Source organism: Staurois parvus, unplaced genomic scaffold (assembly GCF_062004578.1).
Source record: "Staurois parvus isolate SC_StPar_1 unplaced genomic scaffold, SC_StPar_1.0 ptg003536l, whole genome shotgun sequence".
NCBI classification, from domain to species: Eukaryota; Metazoa; Chordata; class Amphibia; order Anura; family Ranidae; genus Staurois; species Staurois parvus.
The window spans coordinates 51782-74985 of NW_028321332.1; the positions used below are offsets into that span (position 1 = coordinate 51782).

Sequence of the window (23204 nt, forward strand, 5' to 3'; positions counted from 1 at the left end):
CTTGTCTGTCCATGGAGGAGAGTCCTAGGAACAGATCTGAGACCTTGTCTGTCCATGGAGGAGAGTCCTAGGAACAGATCTGAGACCTTGTCTGTCCATGGAGGAGAGTCCCAGGAACAGATCTGAGACCTTGTCTGTCTATGGAGAAGAGTCCTAGGAACAGATCTGGACCTCCTGTTCATGGAGGAGAGTCATAGAACAGATCTGGGACCTTGTCTGTTCATAGAGGAGTGTCAGGAATGGACTTGCCAATGGTGGTGGGACTCACCTGCCTTGTGGGCTGCAGTACCAGTGCTGGCCAGCGGGTGCTCTCGGCAGCCAGAAGCTCACTCCTGCAATCAAGCCATCACCTGAGGCTGATTGCAGGAGGTGTATTTAAGGAATGGCCAGGCCTGCAGTCAGGGCCTTGGTGTATTGTTCCCATGAGCCCCTGTACCTGGTCCTGTCTGCTTCCTGCCTGATCCTGACTCTGCTTGAACTCTGCCTGCACCGACCTCGGCTACTCCTGACCAATCTTCTGCCTGCTCCTTGTACCTTGTCTGCCAGTTAGCTACTGACCCGGCCCGCCTGACTACGTTGTGCTCCATATTTATATATATCAGTTTTGGGTTTGGTTGGTTGCGCTGCATTTATGTTTGTGTTGCCCTTAATAAATTATCTTGTTTTACATGCTATACCTGAAGTCTGTGTTTCCCTGTGTCGGGCCCCACACCTCTGGTCATTCCCGGATCCTGCGTTTCCCTGTGTCGGGCCCCACACCTCTGGTCATTCCCGGATCCTGCGTTTCCCTGTGTCGGGCCCCACACCTCTGGTCATTCCTGGATCCTGCGTTTCCCTGTGTCGGGCCCCACACCTCTGGTCATTCCCGGATCCTGCGTTTCCCTGTGTTGGGCCCCACACCTCTGGTCATTCCCGGAGCCTGCGTTTCCCTGTGTTGGGCCCCACACCTCTGGTCATTCCCGGAGCCCTGACAGGGAGAGTCATAGAACAGATCTGGGACCTCATATGTCTATGGAGAAGAGTCCTAAGAACAGATCTGGGACCTCGTCTGGCCATGGAGGAGAGTCATAGGAACAGATCTGGGACCTCGTCTGGCCATGGAGGAGAGTCATAGGAACAGATCTGGGACCTCATCTGTCCACGGAGGAGAGTCATAGAACAGATCTGGGACCTTGTCTGTCCACGGAGGAGAGTCATAGAACAGATCTGGGACCTCGTCTGTCCATGGAAGAGAGTCATAGAACAGATCTGGGACCTCGTCTGTCCACGGAGGAGAGTCATAGGAACAGATCTGGGACCTCGTCTGGCCATGGAGGAGAGTCATAGAACAGATCTGGGACCTCGTCTGTCCATGGAGGAGAGTCATAGGAACAGATCTGGGACCTCGTCTGTCTATGGAGGAGAGTCATAGGAACAGATCTGGGACCTCGTCTGTCTATGGAGGAGAGTCATAGAACAGATCTGGGACCTCGTCTGTCCACGGAGGAGAGTCATAGAACAGATCTGGGACCTCATCTGTCCACGGAGGAGAGTCATAGAACAGATCTGGGACCTCATCTGTCCACGGAGGAGAGTCATAGAACAGATCTGGGACCTCATCTGTCCACGGAGGAGAGTCATAGAACAGATCTGGGACCTCATCTGTCCACGGAGGAGAGTCATAGGAACATATCTGGGACCTCCTGTTCATGTCTGGTGACTGTCTTGGTTCCCGTTTTCCTCCCCCACTTACCCTGCTCAAATATGACGTCCCAAGCCTGCATGTGTTGGTTCCATAGTCGGGTCTGGAAGAGTTGGAGGATCTGGTGGGGGTAGTACAACAACGGCAGGGTGGTCTTTAGCATGGTCTCCACCGCCCCGATAAACCGCAGAGAGTCAGCATTCGGATGTTCCTCCAACAGTCCAAGGCGCTGTCCATACAACACGTAGCCGCTGGCTGAGGAGGAGGAGGAACATGGCGGATCATTCACTGAGTAAGGATCACATTTATAGAAACACAGAATCTCCCGCCGTCATTTATCACACGCACTGACCATCCGAAGTTCTCCACAGAACCTGCATAGGGTGGTCCGGGCTTCACGTGTGGGACCTCCAAACACAGAGCAGGCGTTGGGTCCCACACACTTAGTGAAGCTTATGTCAGTTGGAGAACTATTGTGAGAAGTGTGGCCCCCAGGTGTGGTGGTGGGCGGGGCTCTGTACATTATATGAGTGTTGTGGGTGGAGTATGGAAGGGTTGGACCCCCTGCCAGCTTTTTATTGTGGAGATTCATCCTCTACTCAAAACAAAAAATGGAGGAGAAATCGTCCAATAGGGACACCTGCTCCAGGGACAACTGTCTAAGAGGGCCACTCCCTCTTATTAGGGAGATTTCTTCTCACTTCCTGTTTGTGTCTCCAGGACAGGAAGTGAAGGGAAGCCTCTCTAGTATGACGGAGTGCCCCTCTTAGACAGTTGTCCCTGGAGCAGGTGTCCCTATTGGACGATTTCCCTTCCATTTCTCTTCTGGTGACAATTGGAAATTGTTCGATCACCTTCTGTCTGGGTGAACAAAGGTCCCGGTCCAAGTAGAGGGACAACCTCCACCACAACCCCTCCCCCCTTCTCCATCCGAAACCAGCTGAGGACCCTACATACACCCGAGGAGGACCAGCCACGAGGTTGCAGACATTTCCACCGACCAAGTCCAAACACGTATCTCAAAACCTTGGCCCCTCCCCCACTCCGTCATCTTCTCACAACCTGGTCCTTGGCCCCTCCCCCACTCCATTATCTTCTTACAACCTGGTCCTTGGCCCCTCCCCCACTCCATTATCATCTCACAACCTGGTCCTTGGCCCCTCCCCCGCTCCACTATCATCTCACAACCTGGTCCTTGGCCCCTCCCCCGCTCCATTATCTTCTCACAACCTGGTCCTTGGCCCTTCCCCCGCTCCATTATCATCTCACAACCTGGTCCTTGCCCCCTCCCCCGCTCCGTCATCATCTCACAACCTGGTCCTTGGCCCCTCCCCTGCTCCGTCATCTTCTCACAACCTGGTCCTTGGCCCCTCCCCCGCTCCGTCATCTCACAACCTGGTCCTTGGCCCCTCCCCCGCTCCGTTATCTTCTCACAACCTGGTCCTTGGCCCCGCTCCATCATCTTCTCACAAACTGGTCCTTGGCCCCTCCCCTGCTCTGTCATCTTCTCACAACCTGGTCCTTGGCCCCTCCCCTGCTCCGTTATCTTCTCATAACCTGGTCCTTGGCCCCTCCCCTGCTTTTTCATCTTCTCACAACCTGGTCCTAGGCCCCACTCCATCATCTTCTCACAAACTGGTCCTTGGCCCCTCCCCTGCTCTGTCATCTTCTCACAACCTGGTCCTTGGCCCCTCCCCCACTCCGTCATCTTCTCACAACCTGGTCCTTGGCCCCTCCCCCACTACGTCATCTTCTCACAACCTGGTACTTGGCCCCTCCCCCGCTCCCTTATCTTCTCACAACTCCAAAATGAAAAAGAACAAATGATTCCTATTCATAAAACATGTGAACTGCCATTTGTCCAGCACAGACACGGGTGGAACGAATACAAAAACTGCCATTTGTCCAGCACAGAGAGCAGCGGAACGAACACAAAAACTGCCATTTGTCCAGCACAGAGAGGAGCAGAACGAACACAAAAACTGCCATTTGTCCAGCACAGAGAGGAGCAGAACGAACACAAAAACTGCCATTTGTCCAGCACAGAGAGGAGCAGAACGAACACAAAAACTGCCATTTGTCCAGCACAGAGAGGAGCAGAACGAACACAAATAGTTTTGTTTCAATTTGTTATTTAGATAATTTTCATTAAATTCGTTTAATTCGTTTCTGGAATTTGTTTTGTTTTCAAATTCAAATTTGAATTCTAATTTATTCTATTTGATGGAACTTCGGAAGACAATTATATTCTGTTTTGTTCTTTTCTTTTTGTATTTGATTTTTGTACGAATTTCGTCTGGATTTCGTTTCGTTATTTCGGATTCATTACTATTGTAATTCAGAAATTTGTCGAGATTCCAGTAATGAAAAATTAATCCGAATTTTTGAACAAAACGAAACGCGCGTGTCTAGTCCAGCAAAACGTCTGTGAATGGGGGAAATCGAATGTTCTCCTGTTGTTCCCTCTGCAGGTCGAATGTTATTCATTCATGAAGAGCCGCGTGCTGCAGGAAATACTGCATTCTGGCCACTAGATGGAGCTGAGGATTGTGGGAAATACTTGTTTCCTCTGCAGCTCAGCATCATCTAGTGGCCAGAATGCAGTATTTCCTGCAGCACGCGGCTCTTTATGAATGAATAACATTCGACCTGCAGAGAGAACAACAGGAGCAGATTTATTGTACCCCATCCACTCACAACGCGTGCACCAGAAGATGAATACCAACACATACAGGGGGGTAAGAAAGTATTTAGTCCCCACCAATGGTGCAAGTTCTCCCACTTACAGAGATGAGAGAGGCCTGTAATTGGCATCATAGGGAGACCTCAACTATGAGAGACAAAATGAGAAAACAAATCCAGACAATCTCATTGGCTGATCTGGAAAGAATTTATTTGCAAATTATGGTGGAAAATAAGTATTTGGTGAATATGAAAAGTTCCTGTCAATACTTTGTTATATATCCTTTGTTGGCAATGACAGAGGTCAGACGTTTCCTGGAAGTCCTCACAAGGTTGGCACACACTGTTGCTGGTATGTTGCCCATCCTCCATGCAGATCTCCTCCTCCATGCAGATCTCCTCCTCCATGCAGATCTCCTCTAGAGCAGTGATGTTTTGGGGCTGTCGCTGGGCAACACGGACTTTCAACTCCCTCCAAAGGTTTTCTATGGGGTTGAGATCTGGAGACTGGCTAGGCCACTCCAGGGCCTTGAAATGCTTCTTACGAAGCCCCTCCTTCGTTGCCCGGGCGGTATGTTTGGGATCATTGTCATGTTGGAAGACCCAGCCACGTTTCATCTTCAATGTCCTTGCTGATGGAAGGAGGTTTGCACTCTCACGATACATGGCCCCATTCATTCTGTCCTGTACATGGATCAGTCGTCCTGGTCCCTTTGTGGAGAAACAGCCCCAAAGCATGATGTTGCCACCCCCATGCTTCACAGTAGGTATGGTGTTCTTTGGATGCAACTCAGCATTCTCTCTCCTCCAAACACGGCGAGTTGTGTTTCTACCAAACAGTTCTATTTTGGTTTCATCTGACCATATGACATTCTCCCAATCCTCTTCTGGATCATCCAAATGCTCTCTAGCAAACTTCAGACGGGCCCCGGACATGTACTGGCTTAAGCAGGGGGCCACGTCTGGCACTGCAGGATCTGAGTCCCTGGCGGCGTAGTGTGTTACTGATGGTAGCCTTTGTTACGTTGGTCCCAGCTCTCTGCAGGTCATTCACTAGGTCCCCCCGTGTGGTCCTGGGATTTTTGCTCACCGTTCTTGGGATCATTTTGACCCCACGGGGTGAGATCTTGCGTGGAGCCCCAGATGGAGGGAGATTATCAGTGGTCTTGTATGTCTTCCATTTTCTAATTATTGCTCCCACAGTTGATTTGTTCACACCAAGCTGCTTGCCTATTGCAGATTCAGTATTCCCAGCCTGGGGCAGGTCTACAATTGTGTTTCTGGTGTCCTTCGACAGCTCTTTGGTCTTCACCATAGTGGAGTTTGGAGTGTGACTGTTTGAGGTTGTGGACAGGTGTCTTTTATACTGATAACAAGTTCAAACAGGTGCCATTGATACAGGTAATGAGTGCAGGAGGAGGAGCCTCTTATAGAAGAAGGTCCAGGTCTGTGAGAGCCAGAAATCTTGTTGTTTGTAGGCGACCAAATACTTATTTTCCACCATAATTTGCAAATAAATTCTTTCCAGATCAGCCAATGAGATTGTCTGGATTTGTTTTCTCATTTTGTCTCTCATAGTTGAGGTCTCCCTATGATGCCAATTACAGGCCTCTCTCATCTCTGTAAGTGGGAGAACTTGTACAATTGGGGGGGACTACATACTTGTTTGCCTCACTGTACATGTACAGATCCACCCCAACACGCATGTCAGAACAAAGAGGAATACTATACACTATACACACACCGTACTGCCCCAAGTATTGTCCTCCCCCCCCGTATATACACTATATTGCCTCAAGTATTGGGCCCCCAGCTGTCCCACACACATGACCTTTAATGGCCCCCCAGTCTTAGTCCGTAGGGTTCAATACTGAGTTGGCCCCGCCCTTTCCACGCACATGACCTTTAATGGCCCCCCAGTCTTAGTCCGTAGGGTTCAATATTGAGTTGGCCCCGCCCTTCCCACACACATGACCTTTAATGGCCCCCCAGTCTTAGTCCGTAGGGTTCAATATTGAGTTGGCCCCGCCCTTTCCATGCACATGACCTTTAATGGCCCCCCAGTCTTAGTCCGTAGCGTTCAGTATTGAGTTGGCCCCGCCCTTTGCACCTATAACAGCTTCAGCTCTTCTGGGAAGGCCGTCCACAAGGTTTAGGAGGGTGTCTATGGGAAGGTTGGACCATTCTTCCAGAAGCACATTTATCAGGTCAGGCACTGATGTCGGGGGAGGAGGCACTGATGTCGGGGGAGGAGGCCTGGCTCGCAGTCTCCGCTCTAATTCATCCAAAGGTGTTCTATGGGGTTGAGGTCAGGACTCTGTGCAGGACAGTCAAGTTCCTCCACCCCAAACTGGCTCCTCCATGTCTTTATGGACCTTGCTTTGTGCACTGGGGGGCAGTCATGTTGGAACAGGAAGGGGCCATCCCCAAACTCCTCCCACAAAGTTGGGAGCATGAAATTGTCCAAAATGTCACCTTAAGGGTTCCCTTCACTGGAACTAGAGGGCCAAGCCCAACCCCTGAGGAACACCCCCACACCATAATCCCCCTCCACCAAACTTTACACTTGGCACAATGCAGTCAGGCAAGTACCGTTCTCCTGGCCAAACCCAGACACGCCCATCGGATTGCCAGACAGAGAAGCGTGATTGGTCCCTCCAGAGAACACACCTCCACTGCTCTAGAGTCCAGTGGCGGCATGCTTTACACCATGACATCCGATGCTTTGCATTGCACTTGGTAATGGAAGGCTTGGATGCAGCTGCTCGGCCATGGAAACCCATTCCATGAAGCTCTCTACGCACTGTTGTTGGGCTCATCTGAAGGCCACACCAAGTTTGGAGGTCTTTAGCTATTGACTCTGCAGACAGTTGGTGACTTCTGCGCACTGTGCGCTTCAGCATGCGCTGACCCCGCCCTGTCATGTGACGTGGCCTACCACTTGGTGGCTGAGTGGCTGTTGTTCCCAGTGGCTTCCACTTTGTTATAATCCCACTAACAGTTGGTGGAATATTTAGTAGCCAGGAAATGTCACGGATGGACTTATTGCCCAGGTGGCCACCTATCACGGGACCACGCTTGGAGTCACTGAGCTCCTGAGAGCGACCCATTCTTTCACCAATGTTTGTAGAAGCCGTCTGCATGTCTAGGGGCTTGATTGTATACACCTGTGTGCATGGAGGGGATTGGAATACCTGAATCACATGATATGGAGGGGATTGGAACACCTGAATCACATGATATGGAGGGGATTGGAGCGCCTGAATCACATGATATTGAGGGGATTGGAGCGCCTGAATCACACGATATGGAGGGGATTGGAACACCTGAATCACATGATATGGAGGGGATTGGGACACCTGAATCACATGATATGGAGGAGATTGGGACACCTGAATCACATGATATGGAGGGGATTGGAACACCTGAATCACATGATATGGAGGGGATTGGAACACCTGAATCACATGATTTGGGGGTCGGGGACAATACTTAGGGCAATATAGTATATATACAGTGAAGGAAATGCGTATTTGCTCCCCTCTGATGCTGAATGTTCGCCCCTCACATAGAAATGATCGGTCTAACAATGGAATGTTCGCCCCTCACACAGAAATGATTGGTCTAACAATGGAATGTTCGCCCCTCACACAGAAATGATCGGTCTAACAATGGAATGTTCGGTCCTCACACAGAAATGATCGGTCTAACAATGGAATGTTCACCCCTCACACAGAAATGATCGGTCTAACAATGGAATGTTGGCCCCTCACACAGAAATGATCGGTCTAACAATGGAATGTTCGCCCCTCACACAGAAATGATCGGTCTAACAATGGAATGTTCGCCCCTCACACAGAAACGATCGGTCTAACAATGGAATGTTCGCCCCTCACACAGAAACAATCGGTCTAACAATGGAATGTTCGCCCCTCACACAGAAATGATCGGTCTAACAATGGAATGTTCGCCCCTCACACAGAAATGATTGGTCTAACAATGGAATGTTCGGTGTAACACTGAGAGACAGAATACAACAACAAATTCAGCAGAAATGCGTCTAACAAATGATGACGGATCTGCATGTTCATGAGGGAAAGAAGGATTTGATCCCCTATCATTCAGCAGGATTTCTGGCTCCCAGGTGTCTCTCATACAGGTAACAAGCTGAGATTAGAAGCAGTCTCTTAAAGGGAGTGCTGCTAATCTCATTGTGGTCCCTGTATAAAAGACACCTGTCCACAGGAGCCATCAAACCATCAGATTCCAAACTCTCCACCATGGCAAAGACCAAAGAGCTGTCCAAGGAGGTCAGGGACAAGATGGTAGACCTACACAAGGCTGGACTGGGCTACCAAACTATGGCCAAGCAGCTTGGTGAGAAGGTGACAACAGTTGGTGCAATCATTCACAAATGGAAGAAACACAAAACAAGTGTCAGTCTCCCTAGGTCTGGTGCACCATGCAAGATCTCCCCTCGTGGAGTGTCAATGATCATGAGAACAGTGAGGAATCATCCCAGAACTACACGTGAGGATCTTGTCAATGATCTCCAGGCAGCTGGGACCACAGTCACCAAGAAAACAATTGGTAACACACTACGCCGACAAGGACTGAAATCCTGCAGTGCCCGCACGATCCCTCTGCTCAAGAAAGCCCATGTCCAGCCCGTCTGAAGTCTGCCACTGAACATCTGAATGATGCCGAGGAGGACTGGTGGGAAGTGTTGTGGTCAGAGGAGACCAAAATCCAGCTCTTTGGCATCAACTCAACTCGCCTGAACTCAACTCCTGAATTCCTCCCACTCTCTTGGTCTCCACAAATAGAGGAACATTGTTCTGTAGTCCAAGATACGACCTGGGAGGGGTGACTACATTCCCTGAGATAAGGCAGGAGGTGTACAGAGGACTCAGGACTGAATTTCTGGCAGGATCTACAGGCAGTTCTTATTGAACAGATACAACAAGCCTTCAATGGGACATGTGATGGGCGAGAAGGAATGGAATACACAAAGATCAATGTTTGGGTTTACATACATGATGGGACCCACCACATCACTGACCTTCCAGGGTGAATCGGAAGAGGTCTGCGTACAGGTCCACGGTCAGGGACCCTCGCGTATTTTTCTTGAGACGCTTTTTCATGAAAGACACAAAGTCGGCAGCGGCTTCATCCAAGAACGGGAGAAACTTCTTCACCCCACTGAGGCTGAGAACCTCCTTGTTCAGGATGATGCGGTCAGAACGCCAGGCCTCTCCGTTGCTGCCATGGGGGGAAATGTTAGAATTAACACACATCTCTTGGTTCTGGATGGAGCGGGAGGTGGTCAGAACCCCTACCTCCTGTAAACAGGAAGACTCTCTGAAACACGGGAAGTCCCCTCTAAGGCACCAGAACAGGTGTTCCCGTTGGAAGGTTTTTCCTTGCTTTCAAAATGTTGGATTTTCCCATCGCTTTCTGTCCTGGTGGCAATGGCCACCAAGATAAATAGGGATGGTGACCTAAAAACGTAGCAGGGGTTCTAACCCTTGGACACTCCATCCAGGACTTTGAACACACTTGGAGTAGCTCAGTCAGTGTGGACTTTGGGGTAGTTTGGTAGGTCGGTAAGTCACACTTACAGTAGGAAGACACCTCCCTTGTGGTTTCGCATTTCTCTGTGCTTGGACCAGGGCTCCATGGTCATCCTGCGTGGGAAGACGCCCTCAGACTGGAAGAGTCTGGCCACATCCTGCGGAAGCATGATATTCACACTGCTCTGCGTGCCCAACTTCTCCCTGCAAGGGTACAGATGGGTTATAGGGGCCACAGCAATGGGGTCTTCATAGCTTCATTCATCAATGGTAGTTTTCCTGCCCAGCACATTGTGAGAAAATATTGCCTTTTACTGCCCACTTCCTGAAATCTTACTTACATAACCTCTTCCCTTCAAACCTAGAGGAGCATTGTGAACCCTAAAGTGGACTGGACATGACCCCATCCTGACCAGACCTTCACCCCTGAGGGTGCTCAGAGTCCTCCAGCCTGCTTGTGGTGGAAATAATAATAATTGTAAGGAAAGAGGAAATCATCACATTGTGACCCAGGAATTCAGCGTTTGGGAGAAGGAAACCCAATTCCAATCCCTCCAGAGACACATCCCAAACCTGATCCCTCCAGAGATACATCCCAAATCTGATCCCTCCAGAGATACATCCCAAATCTGATCCCTCCAGAGATACATCCCAAACCTGATCCCTCCAGAGACACATCCCAAACCTGATCCCTCCAGAGATACATCCCAAACCTGATCCCTCCAGAGATACATCCCAAATCTGATCCCTCCAGAGATACATCCCAAACCTGATCCCTCCTGAGATACATCCCAAACCTGATCCCTCCTGAGATACATCCCAAACCTGATCCCTCCTGAGATACATCCCAAACCTGATACATCCCAAACCTGATCCCTCCAGAGACACATCCCAAACCTGATCCCTCCAGAGATACATCCTAAATCTGATCCCTCCAGAGATACATCCCAAACCTGATCCCTCCTGAGATACATCCCAAACCTGATCCCTCCAGAGACACATCCCAAACCTGATCCCTCCAGAGATACATCCCAAATCTGATCCCTCCAGAGATACATCCCAAATCTGATCCCTCCAGAGATACATCCCAAACCTGATCCCTCCAGAGACACATCCCAAACCTGATCCCTCCAGAGATACATCCTAAATCTGATCCCTCCAGAGATACATCCCAAACCTGATCCCTCCTGAGATACATCCCAAACCTGATCCCTCCAGAGACACATCCCAAACCTGATCCCTCCAGAGATACATCCCAAACCTGATCCCTCCAGAGATACATCCCAAACCTGATCCCTCCTGAGATACATCCCAAACCTGATCCCTCCTGAGATACATCCCAAACCTGATCCCTCCTGAGATACATCCCAAACCTGATACATCCCAAACCTGATCCCTCCAGAGATACATCCCAAATCTGATCCCTCCAGAGATACATCCCAAACCTGATACATCCAAAACCTGATCCCTCCAGAGATACATCCCAAACCTGATCCCTCCTGAGATACATCCCAAATCTGATCCCTCCAGAGATACATCCCAAACCTGATCCCTCCAGAGATACATCCCAAACCTGATACATCCCAAACCTGATCCCTCCAGAGATACATCCCAAATCTGATCCCTTCAGAGTTACACCCCAAACCTGATCCCTCCTGAGATACATTCCAAACCTGATCCCTCTGGAGATGAGATTGAGATTGAGTTTGAAGCTCCTCCCCAGTCTTATTGCAGGAAAAGTCCACGTTTTGTTCCTGGTGCCACACAAATCAATATTTCATCAATCTTAACATTGTGATGAATGTGATTTCTCTGGTATCGTGTGTGCAGCCTGCGATCGGTTCGGTTGCATTCGGTGAAAGTGAGGGAAGAATGTGGTAATGGTCTTTATATACTGTGACAGTATGATACTCCTCTAATGGAGTGGGAAGGGTTCAGTGACCCTCAGGGCTCTCGTCAATACAGGGTGAGGGGCTCCAGGATACAGAGGGAAATGGTTGAGCAGGGTCCTCTGGGATCAGTAGAATCCTTCTATGGGTCCTGGAGGCTTTGAGGAGACTTGAGAGGAAGGAAGTCTCCAATCTTGGCTCCATATTTGATTGTGTAGATGGGTACAGTCATTTTAGGATAGGTGTTGGCAACAGTTCAGAGCTCCACCCAGGACAGAGGAGGTCTCCACCCAGGGGTCAAGGTGGGAGCCAGCGCAGAGTTATGAGTTTTGTCTGAAGGACAAGGGCCTAAGCCTGAAGGCCAGAACAATGCTCTGTGAAAGCCAGGAGGCTGAAGTATCTTCCTGTAGCTGAGGGATGCTGAGCAACCCCTGGATGGGTAACCCTTCTGTCTCTGTGAACTTTCTTCTAAATAAAAATGGGCAGAACTGCCTAAAATGACGATTTTGTGAGTGGACCTTGAAAGCCCTCAACTTGAGCTAGAGAAGAATAGACTATAGTGCAGCGCTCTACGTCCGATACAACGAGACGTATACGAGGAACGTATCTACAAGAGATCAGATCCTTCACCGGATACTAACCGCAGAAAGCTGAATGACGGCTACACTGCGGCCGGCCACTTCTGGGAGGGGTCATATGACGTCCTCCCAGAATGCGCTCTCCTGCGCGCCCCCGGCGATATCCGTGATCGGTGTCCTACGGACACAGCTGATCATGTGATGTAGTAAAAGGCCAATCACAGTGGCCTTTTACCACGTGATCAGCCGTGTTCAATGACACGCTGATCACCGGGAAATGCAATTGCCGGTTCTCGGCTGCACTTTCCTCACGCTGTCAGATCGTGGGGAACGTACTGCAGAGAACCGGCAGTTGTCAGAGCGGGGATCGGCACCGATCATCAGGGCACTGATGATCGGTGCCCAGCAGTGCCATCCAGAAGTGCCACCTACCTGTTCCCAGCAGTGCCACCCACCTGTGCCCACCCACCTGTGCCCAACAGTCCCACCCACCTGTGCCCACCCACCTGTGCCCACCAGTGCCACCCACCTGTGCCCACCTACCTGTTCCCAGCAGTGCCACCCACCAGTTCCACACACCTGTGCCCAGCAGTGCCATCCAGAAGTGCCACCTACCTGTGCCCACCCACCAGTGCCACCCACCAGTGCCACCCACCAGTGCCCATCAGTGCAGCCCAGCAGTGCTGCCAGTCAGTGCCTCCTATTTGTGCCACCTATCAGTGCCGCCTATCAGCGCCCATCAGTGAAGGAGAAAAATTACCTGTTTGCAAAATTTTAAAAAACAAAGAAACTTTTTTTTTTCAAATTTTTTGCAATTTTTTTGTTTATAGCGCAAAAAGTAAAGCGCCCAGCGGGGAGTAAATACCACCAAAAGGAAGCTCTATTTGTGAGAAAAAAATTATAAAAATTTCATATGGGTACAATGTTGCATGACCGCGCAATTGTCAAAGTGCGACAGCGCTAAAAGCTGAAAATTGGCCTTGGCAGGAAGGGGGTAGAAGTGCCCGGGGGGCAGGAAGGGGGTAGAAGTGCCCGGGGGGCAGGAAGGGGGTAGAAGTGCCCTGTAGGCAGGAAGGGGGTAGAAGTGCCCGGGGGGCAGGAAGGGGGTAGAAGTGCCCGGGGGGCAGGAAGGGGGTAGAAGTGCCCTGTAGGCAGGAAGGGGGTAGAAGTGTCCGGTAGGCAGGAAGGGGGTAGAAGTGTCCTGTAGGCAGGAAGGGGGTAGAAGTGTCCGGTAGGCAGGAAGGGGGTAGAAGTGTCCGGTAGGCAGGAAGGGGGTAGAAGTGCCCGGTAGGCAGGAAGGGGGTAGAAGTGTCCGGTAGGCAGGAAGGGGGTAGAAGTGCCCTGTAGGCAGGAAGGGGGTAGAAGTGTCCGGTAGGCAGGAAGGGGGTAGAAGTGTCCGGTAGGCAGGAAGGGGGTAGAAGTGCCCGGTAGGCAGGAAGGGGGTAGAAGTGTCCGGTAGGCAGGAAGGGGGTAGAAGTGCCCTGTAGGCAGGAAGGGGGTAGAAGTGCCCTGTAGGCAGGAAGGGGGTAGAAGTGCCCTGTAGGCAGGAAGGGGTAGAAGTGCCCTGTAGGCAGGAAGGGGGTAGAAGTGTCCTGTAGGCAGGAAGGGGGTAGAAGTGCCCTGTAGGCAGGAAGGGGGTAGAAGTGTCCGGTAGGCAGGAAGGGGGTAGAAGTGTCCTGTAGGCAGGAAGGGGGTAGAAGTGTCCTGTAGGCAGGAAGGGGGTAGAAGTGTCCTGTAGGCAGGAAGGGGGTAGAAGTGCCCGGTAGGCAGGAAGGGGGTAGAAGTAGCCGGTAGGCAGGAAGGGGGTAGAAGTGTCCTGTAGGCAGGAAGGGGGTAGAAGTGTCCTGTAGACAGGAAGGGGGTAGAAGTGTCCTGTAGGCAGGAAGGGGGTAGAAGTGCCCTGTAGGCAGGAAGGGGGTAGAAGTGCCCGGTAGGCAGGAAGGGGGTAGAAGTGTCCGGTAGGCAGGAAGGGGGTAGAAGTGTCCTGTAGGCAGGAAGGGGGTAGAAGTGTCCTGTAGGCAGGAAGGGGGTAGAAGTGCCCTGTAGGCAGGAAGGGGGTAGAAGTGTCCGGTAGGCAGGAAGGGGGTAGAAGTGTCCGGTAGGCAGGAAGGGGGTAGAAGTGCCCGGTAGGCAGGAAGGGGGTAGAAGTGCCCTGTAGGCAGGAAGGGGGTAGAAGTGCCCTGTAGGCAGGAAGGGGGTAGAAGTGCCCTGTAGGCAGGAAGGGGGTAGAAGTGCCCTGTAGGCAGGAAGGGGGTAGAAGTGCCCTGTAGGCAGGAAGGGGTAGAAGTGCCCTGTAGGCAGGAAGGGGGTAGAAGTGTCCTGTAGGCAGGAAGGGGGTAGAAGTGCCCGGTGGGCAGGAAGGGGTAGAAGTGCCCTGTAGGCAGGAAGGGGGTAGAAGTGTCCGGTTGGCAGGAAGGGGGTAGAAGTGCCCGGTTGGCAGGAAGGGGGTAGAAGTGTCCGGTTGGCAGGAAGGGGGTAGAAGTGTCCGGTAGGCAGGAAGGGGGTAGAAGTGTCCGGTAGGCAGGAAGGGGGTAGAAGTGTCCTGTAGGCAGGAAGGGGGTAGAAGTGTCCTGTAGGCAGGAAGGGGGTAGAAGTGCCCTGTGGGCAGGAAGGGGGTAGAAGTGCCCTGTAGACAGGAAGGGGGTAGAAGTGCCCTGTAGGCAGGAAGGGGGTAGAAGTGCCCTGTAGGCAGGAAGGGGGTAGAAGTGCCCGGTTGGCAGGAAGGGGGTAGAAGTGTCCTGTAGGCAGGAAGGGGGTAGAAGTGTCCTGTAGGCAGGAAGGGGGTAGAAGTGCCCGGTTGGCAGGAAGGGGGTAGAAGTGTCCTGTAGGCAGGAAGGGGGTAGAAGTGCCCTGTAGGCAGGAAGGGGGTAGAAGTGCCCGGTTGGCAGGAAGGGGGTAGAAGTGTCCTGTAGGCAGGAAGGGGGTAGAAGTGTCCTGTAGGCAGGAAGGGGGTAGAAGTGCCCTGTAGGCAGGAAGGGGGTAGAAGTGCCGGGAGGCAGGAAGGGGGTAGAAGTGTCCTGTAGGCAGGAAGGGGGTAGAAGTGCCCTGTAGGCAGGAAGGGGTAGAAGTGCCCTGTAGGCAGGAAGGGGGTAGAAGTGTCCGGTAGGCAGGAAGGGGTAGAAGTGCCCTGTAGGCAGGAAGGGGTAGAAGTGCCCTGTAGGCAGGAAGGGGGTAGAAGTGCCCTGGTAGGCAGGAAGGGGGTAGAAGTGCCCGGTAGGCAGGAAGGGGTAGAAGTGTCCGGTGGGCAGGAAGGGGTAGAAGTGCCCTGTAGGCAGGAAGGGGTAGAAGTGCCCTGTAGGCAGGAAGGGGGTAGAAGTGCCCGGTGGGCAGGAAGGGGGTAGAAGTGTCCTGTAGGCAGGAAGGGGGTAGAAGTGTCCGGTTGGCAGGAAGGGGGTAGAAGTGTCCGGTAGGCAGGAAGGGGGTAGAAGTGTCCGGTAGGCAGGAAGGGGGTAGAAGTGTCCGGTTGGCAGGAAGGGGGTAGAAGTGCCCTGTAGACAGGAAGGGGGTAGAAGTGCCCGGTGGGCAGGAAGGGGGTAGAAGTGCCCTGTAGGCAGGAAGGGGGTAGAAGTGCCCTGTAGGCAGGAAGGGGGTAGAAGTGCCGGGAGGCAGGAAGGGGGTAGAAGTGTCCTGTAGGCAGGAAGGGGGTAGAAGTGTCCTGTAGGCAGGAAGGGGGTAGAAGTGCCCTGTAGGCAGGAAGGGGGTAGAAGTGCCCGGTAGGCAGGAAGGGGGTAGAAGTGCCCTGTAGGCAGGAAGGGGGTAGAAGTGTCCTGTAGGCAGGAAGGGGGTAGAAGTGCCCTGTAGGCAGGAAGGGGGTAGAAGTGTCCTGTAGGCAGGAAGGGGGTAGAAGTGTCCTGTAGGCAGGAAGGGCGAGCCGTGTGCTGATGCCAGTGGTTGGAGGAGAGGAGTGAGTGCCACCATTGATGACACCGAGTGAGGGGACTGACCTGTGACGAGTAATACCTGTGAGGATCGGGGGGTGATCCTAGAAGGGAGTCGGCCCATGTGGTCACTGTAAGGGGGTGAGGGGCATTGTGGCCACGTGAGGATTGGCACCTGTGATGTGACCACGGCTACACATGATCACCTGCGTGGCTTTGACGTTTGGCGCACGATTTGATGTTTTCAGTTTCGGACTCTATATATATTTCTGTACATTACTGCGCCGTGTCCGGGATCTTCATCCGACGGTTTCTGTGGACCATTTGTGTGGTTATGTTACACTCATCACTTTTCGGATCTATCCCCAGGATTGGACGCACACACCACTTTTCCACTATTGATTTGTGAATAGGATCCCTCAAGTGTGGATTACGGGGGGTTGGGAATACATTTCTGTTTCACGTTTTGAATGATTGTTTGTACGGATGTCACTTTATTTTCCTCCATGAAGGATCTTCTCTCCTCATTAGATACATTCATTATATAGGACGTGTCAGGAATGGACTCGCCAATGGTGGTGGGACTCACCTGCCTTGTGGGCTGCAGTACCAATGCTGGCCAGCGGGTGCTCTCAGCAGCCAGATTCTCACTCCTGCAATCAGGCCATCACCTGAGGCTGATTGCAGGAGGTGTATTTAAGCAGGACCAGGCCTGTGATCAGGGCCTTGGTGTATGTTTCCCATGAGCCCCTGTACCTGGTATCCTGTCTGCTTCCTGCCTGATCCTGCTTTGATCCTGACTCTGAACCTGACTCTGAACAAACTCCGCCTGTCCTGACCTCGGCTATTCCTGACCACTCTTCCGCTCGCTCCTGGTACCCTGTTTTCCCGTTAGCTACCGACCCGGCCCGCCTGACTACGTTGTGCTCCATATATATATATCAGTTTAGGTTTGGGGTTGTTGCACCTTGTTGTCTGTATTTGTGTTAGTTTTGGGTTTGGTTGGTTGCACTGCGTTTATGTTTGTGTTGTCCTTAATAAATGATCTTGTTTACACGCTATACCTGGAGCCTGCGTTTCCCTGTGTCGGGCCCCACACCTCTGGTCATACCTGAAGCCTGCGTTTCCCTGTGTCGGGCCCCACACCTCTGGTCATACCTGGAGCCTGCGTTTCCCTGTGTCGGTCCCCACACCTCTGGTCATACCTGTAGCCTGCGTTTCCCTGTGTCGGGCCCCACACCTCTGGTCATTCCCGGAGCCCTGACAGGACGTATAGCTCTGCATTGTATTGTATTCTCTTCTAGTCACACCTCTGGTCATACCTGGAGCCTGCGTTTCCCTGTGTCGGTCCACACACCTCTGGCCATACCTGAAGTCTGTGTTTCCCTGTGTCGGGCCCCAGACCTCTGGTCATACCTGGAGCCTGCGTTTCCCTGTGTCGGGCCCCAGACCTCTGGTCATACCTGGAGCCTGCGTTTCCCTGTGTCGGTCCACACACCTCTGGTCATTCCCGGAGCCTGCGTTTCCCTGTGTCGGTCCACACACCTCTGGTCATACCTGGAGCCTGCGTTTCCCTGTGTCGGTCCACACACCTCTGGTCATACCTGGAGCCTGCGTTTCCCTGTGTCGGTCCCCACACCTCTGGTCATACCCGGAGCCTGCGTTTCCCTGTGTCGGTCCACACACCTCTGGTCATTCCCGGAGCCTGCGTTTCCCTGTGTCGGTCCACACACCTCTGGTCATTCCCGGAGCCTGCGTTTCCCTGTGTCGGTCCCACACACCTCTGGTCATTCCCGGAGCCTGCGTTTCCCTGTGTCGGTCCACACACCTCTGGTCATACCCGGAGCCTGCGTTTCCCTGTGTCGGTCCCACACACCTCTGGTCATTCCCGGAGCCTGCGTTTCCCTGTGTCGGTCCACACACCTCTGGTCATACCTGGAGCCTGCGTTTCCCTGTGTCGGTCCACACACCTCTGGTCATTCCCGGAGCCTGCGTTTCCCTGTGTCGGTCCACACACCTCTGGTCATACCTGGAGCCTGCGTTTCCCTGTGTCGGTCCACACACCTCTGGTCATACCTGGAGCCTGCGTTTCCCTGTGTCGGTCCACACACCTCTGGTCATACCTGGAGCCTGCGTTTCCCTGTGTCGGGCCCCACACCTCTGGTCATTCCCGGAGCCTGCGTTTCCCTGTGTCGGTCCCACACACCTCTGGTCATTCCCGGAGCCTGCGTTTCCCTGTGTCGGGCCCCACACCTCTGGTCATTCCCGGAGCCTGCGTTTCCCTGTGTCGGTCCTCACACCTCTGGTCATACCTGGAGCCTGCGTTTCCCTGTGTCGGTCTCCACACCTCTGGTCATACCTGGAGCCTGCGTTTCCCTGTGTCGGGCCCCACACCTCTGGTCATTCCCGGAGCCTGCGTTTCCCTGTGTCGGGCCCCACACCTCTGGTCATTCCCGGAGCCTGCGTTTCCCTGTGTCGGTCCCACACACCTCTGGTCATTCCTGGAGCCTGCGTTTCCTTGTGTCGGGCCCCACACCTCTGGTCATTCCCGGAGCCCTGACAGGACGTATAGCTCTGCATTGTATTCTCTTCTAGTCACACCTCGGTTTTAGGGTACAAGTGCCAGCGGCTTCGGGTTCGAGAGGATCCATATACACCAGGAGGGTCTTATAGTATCGCCTACACTTCAGCTGCTTTCCCACAATACCTCGACAAATCCTGTGGAGGCTGAAAACCCAAAATTTGTCTATACTACAATTTATGGCCCACAGTTGGTGGACACCTGACCATCACACCCGTATGAGCTTGTTGGACATCACATTACACGCCATTGCCATTAATATGCAGTTGCCCCTCCTCCCACGGACATTACCAAGGTGCCCCTCTCCTTTTTTGTGGCTATTATGGCCTCCACTTTTCTGGGAAGGTTCTGTGAGATATTTTTAGGCTGTCTGTGGGAATTTGTCCCCATTTGTGAGGTCATGTACTGATGTTGGATGAGAAGATCTGCTTCACCATCACTTTTCATCAACTTATCCCAAAGGTGTTCATAGGGTTGAGGTCAGGGACCTGTGCTGGATACTTGAGTTCCTCTATGACCTCAAACCTACTGAACACCTTTGGGATGAGAAGGACCTCATAATAAAGGGGCTCCATAGGGTTAAGGGCAGGTACTGATGTTGGGTAAGAAGACATTATACCAAAGGTGTTCCAAAAGTAGGGTTGAGGTCAGAGCTCTATGCAGGCCACTCAAGTTCCTCTATCACTTCAAACATACCTTTGGGATGAGAAGACATTATACCAAAGGTCTTCCAAAAGTGGGAATGAGCTCAGGGCTCTGTGCAGGACACCGGAGTTCCTCCACACCAAACTGGTCATCCATGCCTTTATGGAGCTGGCTTTGTACACGGAGGACAGTCATGGGGGAACAGAAAAGGGTCTTCACCAAACTGGTCATCCATGCCTTTATGGAGCTGGCTTTGTACACGGAGGACAGTCATGGGGGACAGAAAAGGGTCTTCACAAAACTGGTCATCCATGTCTTTATGGAGATGGCTTTGTACACAGGGGACAGTCATGGGGGGACAGAAAAGGGTCTTCACCAAACTGGTCATCCATGTCTTTATGGAGATGGCTTCGTACACAGAGGACAGTCATGGGGGGACAGAAAAGGGTCTTCACCAAAGTGGTCATCCATGTCTTTATGGAGCTGGCTCTGTACACGGGGGACAGTCATGGGGGGACAGAAAAGGGTCTTCACAAAAGTGGTCCTCCATGTCTTTATGGAGATGGCTTCGTACACGGAGGACAGTCATGGGGGACAGAAAAGGGTCTTCACAAAAGTGGTCATCCATGTCCTTATGGAGATGGCTTTATACACAGAGGACAGTCATGGGGGGAACAGAAAAGGGTCTTCACCAAACTGGTCATCCATGTCTTTATGGAGATGGCTTCGTACACAGAGGACAGTCATGGTGGAACAGAAAAGGGTCTTCACCAAAGTGGTCATCCATGTCTTTATGGAGCTGGCTCTGTACACGGGGGACAGTCATGGGGGGACAGAAAAGGGTCTTCACCAAAGTGGTCATCCATGTCTTTATGGAGCTGGCTCTGTACACGGGGGACAGTCATGGGGGGACAGAAAAGGGTCTTCACCAAAGTGGTCATCCATGTCTTTATGGAGCTGGCTCTGTACACGGGGGACAGTCATGGGGGGACAGAAAAGGGTCTTCACCAAACTGGTCATCCATGTCTTTATGGAGATGGCTTCGTACACAGAGGACAGTCATGGTGGAACAGAAAAGGGTCTTCACCAAAGTGGTCATCCATGTCTTTATGGAGCTGGCTCTGTACACGGAGGACAGTCATGGGGGGACAGAAAAGGGTCTTCACCAAACTGTCACCACAAGGCTGGAAGAGCACAATTGTCTCCAATGTCTTTGTATGATGGAGGATCACCAGGACCCGTCACTGGAGACACCTGACCTCCATCATTGGGGGGTTCACACACTTTCATCCACATGGTGTATGGATAGGTTGATATAATGAAGGGCACTTACCTGTATATTGGCCCTAAGTTCTGGAAGTTCTCCTCCATAACAAAGTGCATGTGCTGGAAGCTGTTCTTCCTCCAGAACTGGAAGAGGTTGAACCAGGCGCTGCGTCCAGTGGTGGGAATGGCCTCATAGGGTAGAGTCCGGCTGGCTACTGAACCATCTTCCATGGCCTCATGGATGAGGGGGGCTGTGGACAATCTGGAGAGCCCAGTCCACAGGGGACTTGTAGGGTCCAAAGTACGACACCTCATCAAACATGAGCCGAATTGACGAGCAGCTGTCTTCTCCAACATGGCTGGAGGGGTCTGTATGTTCTCTGTATGTGACGTGATCTTCCCTTCCTCACGTGTGGCTCTCAGACGTCACGCCTTCTCATGTCTGTGAGCGATCGGTGAGGAAATATCGTCCTGGAGCTCTCGGTGTTCCACTCTCAGGATCTCCAGCCAGCCAATGGTCCCTGACTCCCCGACTGACGTATATACACAAGTTATCTCTCCATCTTTCCATGACACCGAGTCCCCCCCCCTTGTACCACCCGGCCCCCCACCCCTCGACCTCTCCTACATCCGTCTTCCCACCCAGACAACTCTTCTGTTTGATGTGATGAGCCGCAAATCACATCCGCCATCTTCCCATTCATGTTCTGGAAAGTCCCTCACCTATGTGACCGAGGGCCCCATAGACGGGCCAATCTGACGGGGCCACCAACCTCCATTGACAGGCAATGGAAGCCATACCAGGGTGGGGGGGATGGGGGGATGGAGGGGGGAAGGGGGGTACAATGGGCAGGTATTATTCATGGGATTTACATCTTCTTCCAAAAATGATTTATAAAAGAAAGCAACAGAAATGTGATCCGGAGATCGACCCGCATGTGATGGTAGACTTCATAGAGGCCCCTCCCCCTCCCATGGTCTCCTCTACCAGCACTGAGCCAGCAATGTCCCCCTCCCCCTCCCATGGTCTCCTCTACCAGCAATGAGCCAGCAATGTCCCCCTCCCCCTCCCATGGTCTCCTCTACCAGCACTGAGCCAGCAATGTCCCCCTCCCCCTCCCATGGTCTCCTCTACCAGCACTGAGCCAGCAATGTCCCCCTCCCCCTCCCATGGTCTCCTCTACCAGCACTGAGCCAGCAATGTCCCCCTCCCCCTCCCATGGTCTCATCTACCAGCACTGAGCCAGCAATGTGCCCCTCCCCCTCCCATGGTCTCCTCTACCAGCACTGAGCCAGCAATGTCCCCCTCCCCCTCCCATGGTCTCCTCTACCAGCACTGAGCCAGCAATGTCCCCCTCCCCCTCCCATGGTCTCCTCTACCAGCAGTGACTAAGCAGCTCCCCCCCTCCCCCTCCCAGCAGTGACTCAGCAGCTCCTCCCCCCTCCCCCTCCCAGCAGTGACTCTGCAGTTCCCCCCTCCCAGCAGTGACTCAGCAGCTCCTCCCCCCTCCCCCTCCCAACAGTGATTCGGCAGCTCCTCCCCCTCCCAGCAGTGACTCTGCAGTTCCCCCTCCCCCTCCCAGCAGTGATTCAGAAGCTCCCCCCTCCCCCTCCCATCAGTGACTCAGCAGCTCCTCCCCACTCCCCCCCCAGCAGTGACTTAGTAGCTCCCCCCTCCCAGCAGTGACTCAGCAGCCCCTCACCCCCTCCCAGCAGTGACTCAGCAACTCCCCCCCCCCTCCCAGCAGTGACTCAGCAACTCCCCCCCCTCCCAGCAGTGACTCAGCAGCTCCTCCCCACTCCCCCCCCAGCAGTGACTTAGTAGCTCCCCCCTCCCAGCAGTAACTCAGCAGCTCATCCCCCCCTCCCCCCCAGCAGTGACTCAGCAGCTCTGTTTGTAGGCGGGGTTAAAAAATTTACCGCCTCCCCTGGTGGGGTTCTGGGCCCGCCCTCATTTCCTGTGACATCTAAAAGGGAAGAGAGCAACTGAGGAAGCTTGCTGGGATCTGTGGTCCACCCTAAGGACTCATGTCCACCCCTCATGGAGGAGACACGGACCCCTCAGCCCCCCCGGGACCCGGTCACATGACTTCATTCCATCCAATCTACAACCCCCCCGGGACCCGGTCACATGACTCCATTCCATCCAATCTACAACCCCCCCGGGACCCGGTCACATGACTCCATTCCATCCAATCTACATCCATAACCCCCCGGGACCCGGTCACATGACTCCATTCCATCCAATCTACATCCATAACCCCCCGGGACCCGGTCACATGACTCCATTCCATCCAATCAACATCCATAACCCCCCCGGGACCCGGTCACATGACCCCATTCCATCCAATCTACATCCATAACCCCCCGGGACCCGGTCACATGACTCCATTCCACCCAATCTACAACCATAACCCCCCCGGGACCCGGT

General features: G+C 52.9%; 1 protein-coding gene across 1 annotated transcript in view; it reads right to left on the reverse strand.

Annotated features, from left to right (window-relative positions):
* Window positions 1–21264, reverse strand: part of LOC149427734 (cytochrome P450 11B, mitochondrial) — a 33830-nt gene extending 12566 nt beyond the window's left edge. Inside the window, exons 1-4 of the mRNA XM_089667721.1 lie at window positions 20841–21264; window positions 9985–10140; window positions 9426–9625; window positions 1733–1936 (exon numbers count right to left, since the gene is read on the reverse strand). Coding sequence (XP_089523847.1) covers window positions 1733–1936; window positions 9426–9625; window positions 9985–10140; window positions 20841–21130 — 850 coding nt within the window. The 5' untranslated portion in view covers window positions 21131–21264. The remainder of the gene's footprint in view (window positions 1–1732; window positions 1937–9425; window positions 9626–9984; window positions 10141–20840) is intronic.
* Between the last annotated feature and the right edge of the window lie 1940 nt (window positions 21265–23204).